The 15,366-nt window shown below is 41.7% G+C and overlaps 1 protein-coding gene across 6 annotated transcripts in view; it reads left to right on the top strand.

Annotated features, from left to right (window-relative positions):
* kaznb (kazrin, periplakin interacting protein b) overlaps positions 1-15,366 on the top strand; it is a 102,104-nt gene that overhangs the window by 26,240 nt on the left and 60,498 nt on the right. For all 6 annotated transcript variants that reach the window (XM_086039610.1, XM_086039605.1, XM_086039607.1 and 3 more), the window contains one exon: positions 15,022-15,235. In XM_086039610.1, coding sequence (XP_085895736.1) covers positions 15,022-15,235 — 214 coding nt within the window. The remainder of the gene's footprint in view (positions 1-15,021; positions 15,236-15,366) is intronic.

Genomic DNA, 15,366 nt, shown 5'->3' with positions numbered 1-15,366 from the left:
ATATTTGGATCAATCTGCCCACGCTTATCAATGGTCATGGGCTGGAATAGTACTTCACGGGTGCCAAGAAGTTGATCTTCTCCATGCAGCACAGACATCCTAACAGTTTTCAAAAAATAAACTCAAAGAGAGAGAAAAAAGGCATCACTTATTTTCCATTATTAAACACTCTGTAAAGTGAATTCAGATGAAAACTTTTTGAAGATGGCTTGATAATATCAGTAGAGAGAACTATGTATTAGTTAGTTGTGGAGGATTAGCGTTGTTTTTGAGTATTTCAGTTCTCCAGTTTTTGGGGGTTTTTTGTAGGTTTTTTGGGGGGGCGGGGCTTTAAAACAGGGCCCAGTGATGTGCCTTGGCCCCACTTTATAACACGTTTAGGACTGTTGCTCACAATTTTTAGGGAATCGATTACCCGAATTATTATTCCATTGATCGATTACTCGGGTAATAGCCCCCCACCTCCAACAACGCTTAAGTTTGCTAAAGTTGTTGGACTGTATATCAACACTATATTTTTGTGTAGTCCACTTTGGCAATGAAGTCACCATTGACTGCGTGCATCCATCAAAAACAAATGTCTATGGGCTAAACAGGGAAGTGAACATGTTCCCGGGTAGTTCAAATGTTTTTTGAAAATGATTAATTATAGTTTCAAGCAGACATTTTTGGGGTCAAGTTCACCAATTTAATTTTTTTTTCCCTCCCTTGGCTAGCACCTTCAGTCGCAGCAGTGGTTATTGGGTACAATTGTGATGTACATGCCTCCATTCTAAAAATGCATCTTTCTGGATAGTCTGCTGGCGTGGCCGTCTAGAGCGCCTTGTTGTTTGCCGTGAGTGTGTGCATGTCACCCAGAGATGTGAGGAAAAGCAAGGAGTGGGGAATCATTTCTTTTTCGTTTTTTAAATGTCGAACTTGACAGCCAGGATATGGACTGGCGTTTTGGTTGGTGTGGCCACTTTAGAGCACCTCGTTGTCAGATGTGACAGGGAAACCAGCGTGTGGACACGGCTTCATGCTGGTGTTGCTGCTTTAGAACGAGCGCCTCATTATCATGATGTGGAAAAGCCCCGTTACGATCCGTTGCGCTATATTCCAGCCACCGGAGACTCCTTTCCAGTCTCCTTAGACGTGATTACAATAACTCTGCCAGTCTGCGCTCTTTAGCCGCGTCGGACGGTTGCGCCTGCATACTCGCCTCGTTAGCGACGCCTTCCCGGGAAGTATGCGTAATAGCGCATCGACTGCCCCTACCGGATTACAAAAAAAAAACCTCAAATCTTTTTACAAGTCAGCGGCGAGCCATCCTGCTCGATCATGAAGCTCATGGAGATGTTTAGTAGGGCAGCAGCACGGAGATGCGAGCAGGTGTTGTGCATTTTGAGTCAACCTGCAAGTCTTGTAAAAATGATTAAAAGTAGGAATGGGGAAGAGTGGAACATTCTATACGCGTAGTCGAGTAGAATCACAAGCAAGTGAACTTGGACGGAGACACTTGAAGCGCTTCGCTTTTGACAAAAGAACTGCGTCTTGTTCACTGATTAGCGCTGAGTAAAATTGGCAGCTAAATTGACCATTAAACTGATTATTATGCTGATTTCAGTGTTAAATTAAATCCAAGTCACTCTTGTTGGACATACAGCACCCTCCATAAATGTTGCCACCCCTGGTTAAGATGCGTTGTTTAACTTTTTTTTCTTCTAAATAATATAAAACCACAATTGAGGAAAATTCAACCTTTAATTCAGTTTAATTCAATAATTAAGAAATAATTATTTTACATCAGATCATGTGTGCCACAATTATTATCACCCCAGATGTTAATACTCTATGTACAACCCCCTTTTGGCAGTAGAATAGCACCTAATCTTCTCCTTTAATGTTTCACAAGATGGGAGAATACAGAAAGATGGCTCTTTGACCATTCCTCTTTGCACAATCCCCCTAAATCATCCAGCGACCTGGGCCCTCTCCTCTGCACTCTACACTTTAGACCCCTCCACAGGTTTTCAATGGGGTTGAGGTCTGGGGACTGAGATGGCCATGGAAGGAGCTTGATTCTGTGTCTGATGAACAAGGTCTACAATTTTCAGTATGAGAATATGCTTCTGTAATAAAAAAATAATAATAACGCACAGTGGTCACTACAGTGGACAGCTATTTAAAAGTTGCTTTCGCCTACATTAATTCATCTAAATTTAATATGAATTAATCTAAATTTTAAAAAAATATTTTAAACCTTTCATGCATTAATTATGATTTGATGTAATTATTTAAAATACAAATATATTTTTTAGATGACTAAATATAGGCGAAAGCAACTTTTAAATAGCTGTCCACTGTAGTGACCACTGTGCATGAAAGGGTGAATGCTTTTAAGTTAACACATCTTAACCAGGGGTGCCAATAATTGTACAGGGCGATGTATACTGTACGCATGTATTTAAGTGAGTGCATATGTACAGTACGTACATGAATGTTTGTATATATGTATGTATACATATTGTCTTTATTGGTATCGTTTGAATTTTGCATGCAATCTTAATTGTATACAACACATAATAATCAGTCAATCAGTCTTTTTGACACATCCAATAATCAAACCTTTGCTGATTTTGATAGGGCAGGGGAGGAAAATGCTAAATCCAGCCCAATTCCTGTTATCTGTGTTTGGCTTTTGGCTTTGACATTATAGCGGTCGAGAAACGAAAATGTCAGCTCTTGGCTCAGGTAACTGTCAAGTTCTGGGTGGAGGGACTGGAAGTTGTGGCGGTGTAAGTATGTGAGCGGCTTCCGGACACATTTCTGACACCCAGAGAATGTACTTGGTTGTGACAAGAACGACACAAGCGCGGCCTTTGCGCGCGTCCAAACATGTCGACTAATCGGGAGGACCAAATTGAAAGACATTCAAGCGTGCAATAAAAGCAGCAGTGATGACCACACTCAGCAGAAAAAAGAAAAAAAAAAACGGTGCTTTCTGCTGGGCTACTGGAGAGACTTTCATATCCACACACACACACACACACACACACACTCACGCACACACCTGCTCTCTCTTGCACACACACAGAGTCAGATAACCGGCACATTAAAATGCAAAAGCAATTAAGCTCGAGCCACAACAGCGCTGAAGAAGTGCCAACCTGACAGCAGGACTTTGATTATTTTAATTAGAGCAATATGGCTGCTCGGTGCACCAATGTAATTGAAGTTGTACTGGAAGTTTCTGCCTCAAGTTCGAGGGCAGCGCCTCTTTAAATATTCGCACATGGCGGAACAGTTATGCAAATGCCTGCTGTGCTGATGAGCCGATTTTCTATTGTGTGTGTGTTTTTGAATCTAATGGCTCCAATTTATTCGTATTGTAAACGACTTAAAAGTGTTAAATAATAAGGACTGGGGATTGAATTCATCTGCATGCCAAATTAGTCCCAACCGCGTCTGGCTCGGGGAGTTGTGAGGGATTAGGAGGCAGCGTTTACACTAAGCGCCATGTGAAACAAAATAATATAATATAATGTCCCTTACTTTTTTTTTTTAAGCACAGTTTGCATGTGGGCAAACTAATTACCATATAACATTTTGACAGCCACCATGAATAATTCAGCACGCTCTCCAGTAACCTTGCAAAAATGATCCCTTGCATAGCGAATGTTTGATTTTGTCATGTAGCCTGACAAATTGGGTGTGTTGTTATACAAGAGGTAACAAGGGAGCAAGGCAGGAAAGTGGAGGACAAAAAAAGCTTCCAATTGCAATCCTGCTCAAAGAGGACATACTGTAATCAAAACAAGAACCATTTTTCTTTGTGACCAATTGACATCCCAAAATATTTTCTTGTAGCAATCACACTTTAGGCACTTTTGACGTCAGTTTCAGTCAACAGCAGGGGGCGATGCTACATAAAACTTCAGCCCAGTGAGAAGGATGAAAACGGGTGGATTTATCTGCTTAATTCTTTCAAAGAGGGGTAACTCTAACTGGCTTCAGAGAGAGAGGTAACTTAAAGCAGAACTCAACCCAAACATATTTTTTTTCCAGAATATGTTCTATGCAGGCCCACTAGTTGAAACAAGGCATTCTGAATAATAGTGCGTTTGTGCAATATGAGGGAAGCAGCAAAATCCAACCGTTTTTAGCCATCATTTAGGTAATGACCAGTCACGGCTCATCTTAAAAAAAAGCAGGTCAGCCATGATTGGTCGTTACCTGAGCCCTGAGCAGTTGTGATGTCATTTTCAGTTGACAGAAGTGACAAAATGGCCGCCCACGGTGATGGCTAAAAAGGGATGGATTAACTCAGATTCCACTAGCGCAATATTTATCAGAATGCCTCGTTTCAACTAGTGGGCCTGCATAGAACATATTCTGGAAAACAAATATGTTTGGGTTGACTTCCCTTTAAGAAGGGTTGCACTGTTTTTGGATGCACACATCATCACATTTCATTACCTTGCCTATCCCAGCCGCCAGGCGAAAATCAGAGTCGATTCAGTTGCATTTCTGATGGAAAATGTGCCGGCTCCAGCCGGTAAACATGTTATCATTTGTGCCATGTGTTGTGCCGGCATATAAACACACTAATAGGTGTGCAACAGTATGCCAAAAACAGTTTGGTATGGGCCCTGGCTTTGGTTATGGTTATTTCAGGGAACAAAAGCAAAAGATAAAACTTTTTTACAAAATTGGACATGCATGTTATTCACAGGACAGCGCAGATATTCTAAATCTAGATTCTAGGTCCCAGGCCATAAAATAGGTCATTTTATTTAATATTTTTATATTTTCTTGGTAACCAAATGTTCTGTGTTCCCCCACTAGTCTAAACACGTTCCGATTAATATTGTGTTGGTGGCATAAAAATTAAACAGAGTAGTCCACCCTTTTTATCCATTTCAGGTGGTTGCCATTTTGACCTAATATTGCGGTCGATTGAAACTGACGTCAAAGGGCCATCGGGCTCCCATTGCAAACGTCACCGCTCACCTGCTTTTAATTTATCCAAAACATCTTTCCTCTGATTGGTCACTGCCGATATGTGTCCGTCTTGTGTCCACCATGTGTCTTCATTGTGTTGGCGCCGTTAGTGTAAACGTAGACCATTCGCTAACATCCTGTGACTCTGGTACAAACGCATACGGCTCTCCTCCAGCCATGTTCTTCCCAGGATTCGAAGCCGTACTGTTGGAACGCCTCCCAGTAGAGGGGGCGGGGTGAGCAGTTGCTACTTTGCATGAGACAGGAAATCCCGTCGAAAGCAGCTGTTGTCAACATGGCTTTTTAGACAAGTTATAAGTGTGCTGTGATTCTTGATGCTTGGGGGTATTTTGACCAAAGAATGTCACTCACATTTAATTAATAAGACACCTGGAAGCTATTTTAAATTCCACAATGTCTCTGTTGGCGTTCATTCGGCAGCAAATGCCATTCAGCGGTTCTGTAGAGTGTATTGAGGATGCTAAGGTGCTGCAGCGCAACCTCAGAGGAGCCTCTGACTGTGGTTTGATCATTGGTACAATTAAGAAGTCACTCCAATTGATCCAATTACAAGTTTTGCGGCTTCATTACAGCGTTGAACAACTAATTACCCATCAAAAAAGTTGCAGAGAGGGGCCGCCTCTGCTACAAGTGGTTAACCTTCCAAAATCAATCTAATTTGTTTTCTTTCTGTAGAAAAGAATTTGCGATGTATGTTTACTTGTGTTTTGACTTCTGAACAGCTTCTGAGAGGTAATTGGGGAGACTCTTGGCTAGCCAGATGAAGACTTTAGGATGCCGTCCAATTGTCCTATGTGCTAATTAAGCAGTTTGGCCAATCTTCAAGGTCACACAATTTGCGTCATGAATGCAAATTGTAGTTTGACATTTTAGTAAATGTGCCTCCCTGGATTTATGTCGACGACTTGGTCGAGGAGTTCAATATAATTTCCATTTTCCATGTGCTAATCAAGGACTACTGGCTACCCCTAGCGGCTTATTAGCTTAGTTTTGCGTAAAGCTAACAGGAGCTTGAAAATATTTGCCTTATTTTGATCAAGGCTCATCATTAATTAACATTTTATTAATACAGCCTCTGTGTGCTATGGTTGTAAACTGCATTTGGCTGGCGAGCAGTCCAGGGTGTATCCCGCCTCTCGCCCAAAGTCTGCTGGGACAAATTCCAGATTGGCCGCAACCCTAATGAAGACGGGCGGACACTATAGATAATGGCTGGATTCAAGCTAAGCTATGCTAAGCTAAACCATTCCCTGAAGAGTTGTATCTATTTAATGTAATTCAGGCAAATAGTCCAACCTTATCTAATCGTTTATACACTACAACGCATGTATAATATTTACATGGCAATACAACACTTTTAATATGAATGTATTGCACAAGCTAATTGTAGTAGTTAGCTATTTAATCACACAACAGTGAGCAATTACTGACACATTTCCTGATCATGAAGGTCTTAAAAATAGAAGGTAATAGCTTACCGCCGCTCTGCTCAGTTAGATAGCCTGAATATTCTAGATTGTCGTTCCAATAACATAAAGGAAAAAACCTCACTCACCACTCACTTGATTGTAATGTATACTGTGCAGTAGCAGCATCAATTCTGCACACCACACCATGTTTCCTCATGAAGACATTGTGGTCGTAGCGAAGACACAGTCATTTGTACGTGTCAAAGAGACGCTGTGGTTCTAGTGTATTGATGAGTAGTTCATCACCTTCTATGTGTGTGTGTGTGTGTCAAGGAAACAAGTATCGACTCAGAGCCACCCTCAATAGAAAGTACTCTAACGCTGTTAGGAAAAAAAGCTGAGATGATGATTATGCTCACGGACAAAAAAGCAGATTGCAAGTGGAAATGACGTCTCATTATTACCTCTGGCAAGGAGTGGCAAGTTCAGCACTCTCACTTGCTGATGTGCGCTTTTAAAACTGCAGTACGTACATAGTCTTGTATTGACTGATGTACTTTTTTTTTGTTCTTCGCTTACTTACAAATAACACAGACAACACAAATGTTTTAAAAACTCAGTCTAAGAATAATGCAAAAAAAAGAAACAAATAAAAAATACGTAATAAACTACGGTATAGATTTTATGAATGACAAATATTTTTTTAATACCAGTAGTTCTATTTTCACAAGAAAATGTTGCAAGTGTAAACTCGTATGAGAGTTACATGTGTGATTTTCGCATTTTTGAGATACACAAATATATTTGTGATTTTCACGTGTTTGTTAATGTTGTGTGATCATTTATCATGACTTCTCATTTGTAGATATTCAGTTCTGCGTGTGAATTGTTGAATGTGCGTTTGTGGATCAGCTGGCACGCGCATTTATTTTTGAGAGAAACGTCACACACCGTTTCATGATATTCACACACATTAACAAACACGTAAAGACAACGCACACATTTGTGGATTTCAAAAACGTGGAAATCACAAATATATTTGTGTGAATAATTTTGAGATAAATCTCTTCCCTTAAATGTATTGGGGAAAAAAAGAATAAACTCAATGTTACCTAAATGCAATAAGAATTTTAAAAATTTAATTTTTTTAAATTTTTTTAAAAGCCCTGCAACATTTCGAGAATAAAGTTATAGTCCTTGCTTGCTGCTACATAAGAGATGTATAATGTTATGACAAACTAGCTTCAAATATTAGAAGAGAAAATACATGCTCGATTGGAGAAAAAAGTAAATATTTTGAGAATAAAGTCGATTTTTTTTAGGAGTGAAAAAAATAAAATAGTTGCGCCCTACGTCAGCCACACTCACGAGGCTGTTTGACACATTAAGATTTTGCACATGAATTTTTCAATGGCATGGCAGCTTGAGACAAGGGCGCAACGTTTTCAGACTGTTCTACATCTTAGCCAGCAGGGGCCACAAGTGAGAACCGTGTGAAATGAGGCAGAAAAGATGAGCAGCTTTCCTCCTGTGGAGGTCTTTAGTGCAGTCTTCTCCCTCCCGCCCCCTCCTTGTTTCGAGCTTGTCTTCCATTCCATCCCCCGGGCCGGCAGTCTGGCCTTTATCTTGCGCCTCATCGTGTTTCATCGCAAAGCACCTCGCACTGTTATCTCCAAGCATAGAGGCAGCCGTCTAAGTGTTTGTTGTGACCGGGCGATTTGAGATGGGCTGGGCACCACACCAATCGCAAGCATTGGCAAGGGGAATAGTGTGCGAGTCGCTGCTGCGTGTTTGACAGCTGATGATTGCGTCTGCGACTTATCTCACAGCCGCCACAGGGATTGTCTGCTGCACTTTAAGATGGGAAGCCTTTCGCATATTTCGTTTACATTTTGGAACATCGCCTTAATCCACCAACTGCATGCGCTGGTTTGAAATAAAATGCCTTTTTTGATACTAATGTGTATTCAGTGGGTAAAAAAAAATCTGCACACCCCTGTTCTCATGCCAAGTTCTTGTGATTTTAAAAAAAACATCCTTAAGTGACCTATACCATGTACAAATCAAGTGAAACTCTTTTGTAGTGGAAAAGTCAAAAATACACAACTGGAATAATGTGGTTGCATAAGTGTACACACCCTCCTATAACAGGAATGTGGCTGTGTTCAGAATTAACCAATCACATTCAAACAACTGGGAGTCAGCACACAACCGACACCATTTAAAGAGCTAATTAGAAACACTAAATGAACTTCAGATGTTTTAGTAGGCCTTTCCCGACCTTTTTGGGGTGGGGGGTAGGGTGGGGGGGTCTTCTACTTTCTGAACTGTTCATAATTCCCTCCACTTTGTGAGGCCTCAGTTCCAGCTGAAGGATAACATCCACAAAACATGATGTTACCATTATCATGCTTCACTGAAGCTACGGTGCTCATTTGGTGATGAGTGGACGTCTGTTTGCACCAAACATACATTTTGGAATTTTGACCGAAAACATCAACCTCCCATTCATCCGACCATAACACATTTTCCCATGTGTCTTTTGAGAGATTTCAAGTGCTTTGCAAAATGTAACCAAGGCTGGTGGTTTTTCTTTGTGAAATAAGGCTTCCGCCACCCAATCCAGTAGCACGGACATGTAAAGAAGGCAGAGGATTGTTGTCACGTTGATCAAATAGCCAGTCCTTGCTGCAAATTTCTGCAGCTCTTTCAATGTTGTTGCTGGCCTATTGGCAACCTCCCCAACCAATTGTCTTTGTTCCTCTCATATCGTGTCATATTTTCTTCATTTGATGATCGCCTTCTTCGCTGTATTCCATTGTACATTTGATGTCTTGGAAATTCTTTTGTACCCTTTTCTGATCCCTCTGACACCGTGGAAGCTTTTTGCAGACTGTGGCTTGTGCCGGAAGACAACAATGTCATGAAATGCGTACTAGAACAGCAGAACTTTTTGGGGAGTTAATTAGGAGCACTTAAAACGGTGACAGGTGTGTGCTGATTCCCATTTAACGTTCCAAACACAGCCACATGTTTGGTCATAACAGGAAATTGATGTTTACATGTTATGGGCTTCATTAATGGTGGAATATATTCTCAAATAATTTAGCTATTTCTATTTTTTATATATATCTTCTGGCATTTGAACAGGGGTGTGTTAGACATTTGATATTCACTGTTGATAGAACATTATTTAGCATTGTCAGAACAATGATCTATAGCCACACTGACATTGGCATGATGAATTGCCACTCTGTATTAAATATAAAGTATTACGAATAAGAGTAAAAGTGTGACCGTTTTTGGTCCTGTTTGCATAGATATATGCATACTTGCACTCAGCTTTTCCTGTAATATTCAACATAAAGTCAAGAATATAGGATCTCAACACAGTGTCACTAGTTGAGCATGGCATGACATCACTCTTTGCTGTTGGGTTAAAAATGGAAAGCGTCCCGTTGCTATGGAGGATTAGTGAATATTCAATTAAGCCATGCAGACGTTCTTAGTGATTGTTCATCAATAGCTCTTGTTAACGCCCAACAATACACTTAATTAAACTCAAGCCGTTAACAAAGTGGCAAGACGTGCAGAAAAAGCGAGTCGAGAGTGAGTGGCACTGTCGTAGGAGACAATGCGTGACTTTAGTCCGGTAATGACGCCTCCTTACAGTGCTTGTCCGCTTATTGATGTTTATCTGGGACAGGCCGCGACCTTTCACCCGCTCCGATCGTTCATTTCCGAACATTCCACAGTGGGGGGCGCCGCCTCACGTGGCTCGCACTGAACTTGTTTATTTGGAAATAACATCATCCGAGTTTGAAGCGGGACGAGCGGGGGCCGTCGTTGTTGTCCATTGTGTCCTGTATCACCAACGGGCCACTAAACAGTCACAGTCTAGACTTTTGATAATGATCCGCTGACATGGGATGGGATCAGACATGCAAACCACACTGCAACTGAAGCAGTAATGCGTTTTTTTTTCATATCATTTTCATGTTTCATGAACATTTGGCGAAATACACTAAAATAGAATTCAAGTCTTTATTGCCATTGAAATGATAATTTCAATAATCAATACAGGTTAACCAAATTTTACAAAATGTTTTAATCAGAGATGCAAGTAAAGTTTTTTAAATGTTTTTTTTGCGCTGATTCCGAATATACTCTTTTTTTCTCAAGGTTTTCATAATAATAATAATATTAGAACAACAATAATATAATGTTCAATATAATTCAAACTAATATGTTTATTAATATTTATAATTAAGGGTTATGTTCAGCAAGTGGTGATTTTTTTTTCGTTAAAACGTCATAGCTATAAATTACAACACTTGGCAAATCCATGTTGTGCAAGTTTTTAAAGGTTAGGGTTTGGCTTAATAACTTAAAAACAAAAAATAAAAATATCTCAAAAACCTGATGTGCTTGAAAATAAGTAAAGGCATTTTTGTAATCGGCGTCAAAGATATGTTTGGTTAACAACAAGTCGATAGACTCACCAGATACGGCAACTTCATCGCTTGCCATTATCCAAGCTTGTTCCTTTTTTTTTTTTTTTTTTTTTTTTTTTTGCTCTTTACCGGCAGCTATTGGAAGCTGGCTGTGTCGCATACCTCCCGGTCCCATAGACTTCAAAGATATTGTCCCGCATTGTAACATTGGAAACGCGCCGCCACAAACACTCAGCTTGCGTTCGGTCTGTCCGCAGCATTAGGCCAGTACGACTACATTTCCCATGATTCTTAGACACGGAAGCAGGAAGTATTTCTAGTTCTGGTGTGACGAAACTGGTGTGACGAAAACATGTACGTGATTAGATGCGCGAAAGTAAATAGGGATGAATTTGAATGAAAGACGAGGATCTGAAAAGCCAAATTACAGGGCCCAGTGTCGATTTGGGAGAAAATTCAATGATGTCATCTTCCACACCGCTTATCCTGTACAGGGTCGCGGGGAGGTGCCGGAGCCTATCCCAGCTGAACCATGTGCTCCGAAAAATATGGTTAACGTAAAAAAGTCAATAAAATATATTAACACCATGTAAAGTTTTTTTTTTTCATATACAATAACAGTAACCATAAATGCATAAAAATGATCAATACTCTGTGATTGGCAGGCAACCAGTCCAGAGTGCTTTTCTCACTCAAAGTCAGCTGGTACGGATGCAAACTTCCCTAATGAGGACAGGCACCATAGAAAGTGGAAGGATGAAAAATAAATGTGGTGTTTAAAATGACTAAATCAAAACTCTGACTAAATAAAAACAGCAGCATACCCTCTCTTACTTTTTAATTTATTTTCTTCTTTCAATTTATCTTCAATTGACATTATATTGAACTGAACAGACACCCATAATTCATTTTACTTTGAATTTACATTATTGACTAATCAACAGCTTTTTTTGTAATGGCTAAACCACACGTTGTGTCTGTTGTGAGGCAGAATCAGTGAAGCCCGACAATACACACCCTCAAGCCTAATTTAAAAAAAAAAGCAGTCATGCCCACCTGGCTGTAGGACTACTTGATGCTTGGCTCTGTATTATATATAAACTTGAATTTGCAACGAAAGATGTCCCCAGGAGAGCAGTAGAACAGAAAGGCGTAGAAAAGTTTTCCAATAAATCACAAATGGATTTTGATTGTCTTCAATTTACAAAAGCCCGATTGAGACTTTAAGATTAATATCCCAGTCAAGCGGTAGACATCCCATTTCCCATCCCATTTAACACACTGTCAAATCTCATCAGTTCAGGTTGTGCTTACCAAAGATTTAACATGCAGAAGACTTTGAGTCATTGACATCCTTGATAACTGTTGACACATGCCGCAGGTGATGAAGCCTTGGGGGAGGCTCTCGTGTCTTCGCCGAACAGAGTAAGTCGAGGCCTTGATGCTTCATCACAGCGAGCAACCGTAGTGACGCGTTCACACGCTCGCCACCGCCGTCCTTGTTTATTGCTTGCCGCCGCCTCACTGTGAGTACGATGAAAGCTCGCCTTGAATAATGACATCTCAAGCAGGGTTCACAACATCTTAAAGCGGAAGTCAAGTCAAACATTTTCTTTTTATGTTCTACATAGCCCTCCAGTCAAAACACAGTGTTCTGATTCATATTGCATTTGTGGAATATGAATTAAGCAGCAAAATCCACCCGTTTTTATCCATTACGATGGGCGGCCATTGTGCCACTTGTCAACTGAAAATGACGTCACAGTTGCTCAGGGCTCAAGTAACGACCAATCACGGCTCACCTGTCTTCTGAGTTTGGTCACGTGACGTTCGAAAGCTGAGCTGTGTTTGATCATTACCTGAGCCGTGAGATACTGTGACATAATTTTCAGTTGACAACAAGTGATGTCATTCTTAGGTTAGGTTAAATCAATCTTTCAAGGACATCTGATAATCGGGCCTTTACTGACGTTGATCAGAAAGGAATGCTCAAGTTCGTTGTCAGTATGTCCCTCCCTCGCTTTAAACATTCCCAATTTTCTGCCCTGACCAATTTGCGGGCCGATCTGGAAGAAAAAATTTCATTTTTCTGCCATGGCCGTTTGGCGCATCAGATCAGGCCGGGGAAATCATCCCAAACACTCCCCACACCACATGATAATCAGTAAGGATGATCTTTTAGAGCAGTGGTTCTCAAACAGTGTGCCGTGGCACATTAGTGAGCTGTGAGAGATCATCAGGTGTGCCGCGGGAAATTATCCAATGTCAATTATTTTGACCCAAAAAATAAATCTAATTTTAAAAAATGGTCATTTATTTACGCCAAACACGTATAGTGACAGGCAAAACAATAAAATGTTCTTCCATTGGATGACAGAAGGTACATAATGACCCTGTGTAGCTACTTTTTGTGAATCGTTTTGCTGTGGTGTGCCGTGAGATTTTCTCCGATGTGAAATATGTGGCTCGGCTCAATTAGGGTTGATAAAAAGTGATTTTGAGACATTGATAATCTGGCCTTTACTGTCTTTGATAAAAAAAGTGGGAAAAATGCTCAAATTCAGCGTGATTTTTGATATGTACGCAGCCTGTCTCAAATGTTTACACCCCCCACACCACAGGTTAACCGCGCAGGATGACGTTTTAGAGGCGGCCTTCTATTAGGTGTAGAAAAGGCTCAAAATTGACCCGATTACCGAAGTGTTTACTCCGCCTCGGCGATGCATCATGGCCTGTACATTGTCATACATTGTAAATGAAGTGTCGAATTATCACGTCTCAGCGAAACGTCTTTCCATCCATCAGTGTGTTTGTTTGCTTTTTTGATGGAACTTTACGTCCACGCACAAGACTGATGGTGACACTTTCTGTTTGCTCGCTGTAATGTAATCCGTCTGACTGTTCTCCATTGCGCTTCAATGGGCCTCATTCACTCTTTCTCTCAGTCTTTACACTCACAGTTGAAAAGTTTCCCCCTTGGGCGCCTTCGGCCCCCTCCCTTCTCCTCCCTTTCCTCTCCCACAGACATGGGGGGGCGGGGGGGGGCTTTTTTCCCAGGACAAAAGAGATGAATATATAATGGCATGAAATGGACGTGGGTGGAGGCGGCGGGGGCGTGAGAGACCCAAAGACAGCGGGGTAGTGGAGTGCTCCTCAAAGGGGGCTCGTAGAGAGTTGGGACTGAGCGAGAAGAAACTTTTTTTTTTTTTTACCAGTGTTAACTCACTAACTGGTAACAGACGCCACAAGGGTGTGGGAGACGCAGCAAACTCTTGTTCCACATAGTGAATGCATCATAACGCACTGGAGAAAAAAAGGGGATTCTTAAAATAATGACATGAGGAATATGTTAGCAAATCTAAGAAAAAATAGCTGCCAATAAAATAGGATAATTTGACTTGGCAAGAACATAGCTAGCTAGCCTCGTACACCACCACTCGTGTTTTCAAACTACACTGATAGAATTGTGGTATGTGTTATTTTAAGACAAACATACTCAGAACCAGTAATACAATCTTAATAAGTTAGAATGCAGTTATTACGATATGCTTGAAGCAAGTGAACAGCTTTCAGAGAAAAAAAGGAATATCTTGCCTTGATTTGAGATAATCTTGGTTCAATTTTAGTTTTTGCAGTGCACCCCTCATCCCGCCTCTTGCTCTCTCTCTCTCTCTCTCTCTCCCTCTCTCTCCCCCCTCACTCTCTCCAATCGTCCCCGCTCTCTCTCTTTTGCCCTCTCTCTCTCTCTCTCCCTCTCTCTCTCTCTCTCTCTCTCTCTCTCTCTCTCTCTCTCTCTGTATCTCACGCTCACTCTCTCTCACTCACTCTCACGCCCCCTGGTCCTGCAGCACATGGTACAGTCCGCTCAAAGGCTGCATGTCATCTCACTCCCTCCTTCTCTGAAAGCAGCTGCTCATAGCACGTTCTCCTCCGTCTCCTCCTTCTTCACATTCTCCTTCTCATTCTCCTTCTTTTCTTTGCCCTCACGCGCCAATGATGCAGTAACGCGCAGACGTCATCCCCCGGCGAACAGCGGCTTCTCTTTCTTTTAAGTTATCAGCAAAGAGGTGGAGGCACAGGTGGAGGAGTTGCCACCGGTATCCTCTTATCAACTTTAACAACATGCCGCTCCTCTGTGTGGATCCGCTCCTCAGGGGAAAATCCTCAAAATGATGGAGGACAACAAGCAGCTGGCCCGCCGCATCGACGGGGCCATCCGCTCGGCCGGCCAGGAAGTCAGCAACCTGCGCTCGGAGCTGACGGCCACCAACTGCAGGCTGGCCGGACTGGGAGCCGGCAGCGCGGCCGCCTTGGAGAAGCACCACCACCGGCAGCACAAACACCACGCTGACAGCCTGCGCTACCGGGGTGAGTGGGAGCTCAGCTCTGGTCCCTCCTCCGGCTTGGGTCACTGCGAGAACATGTGTCTGTCTTTGGAGGGACGTGGGAAGCATTTGGGGAATGCTGCTAGTATCATTCCACTGCATGGCAGGCTAAAG

The sequence above is a fragment of the Filicampus tigris genome, chromosome 9 (genome assembly GCF_054856515.1).
Source record: "Filicampus tigris isolate MCC_2025a chromosome 9, RoL_Ftig_1.0, whole genome shotgun sequence".
NCBI classification, from domain to species: Eukaryota; Metazoa; Chordata; class Actinopteri; order Syngnathiformes; family Syngnathidae; genus Filicampus; species Filicampus tigris.
The sequence above is the reverse complement of the archived record's forward strand: the minus strand, read 5'-3'. Positions and strand labels throughout refer to the sequence as shown.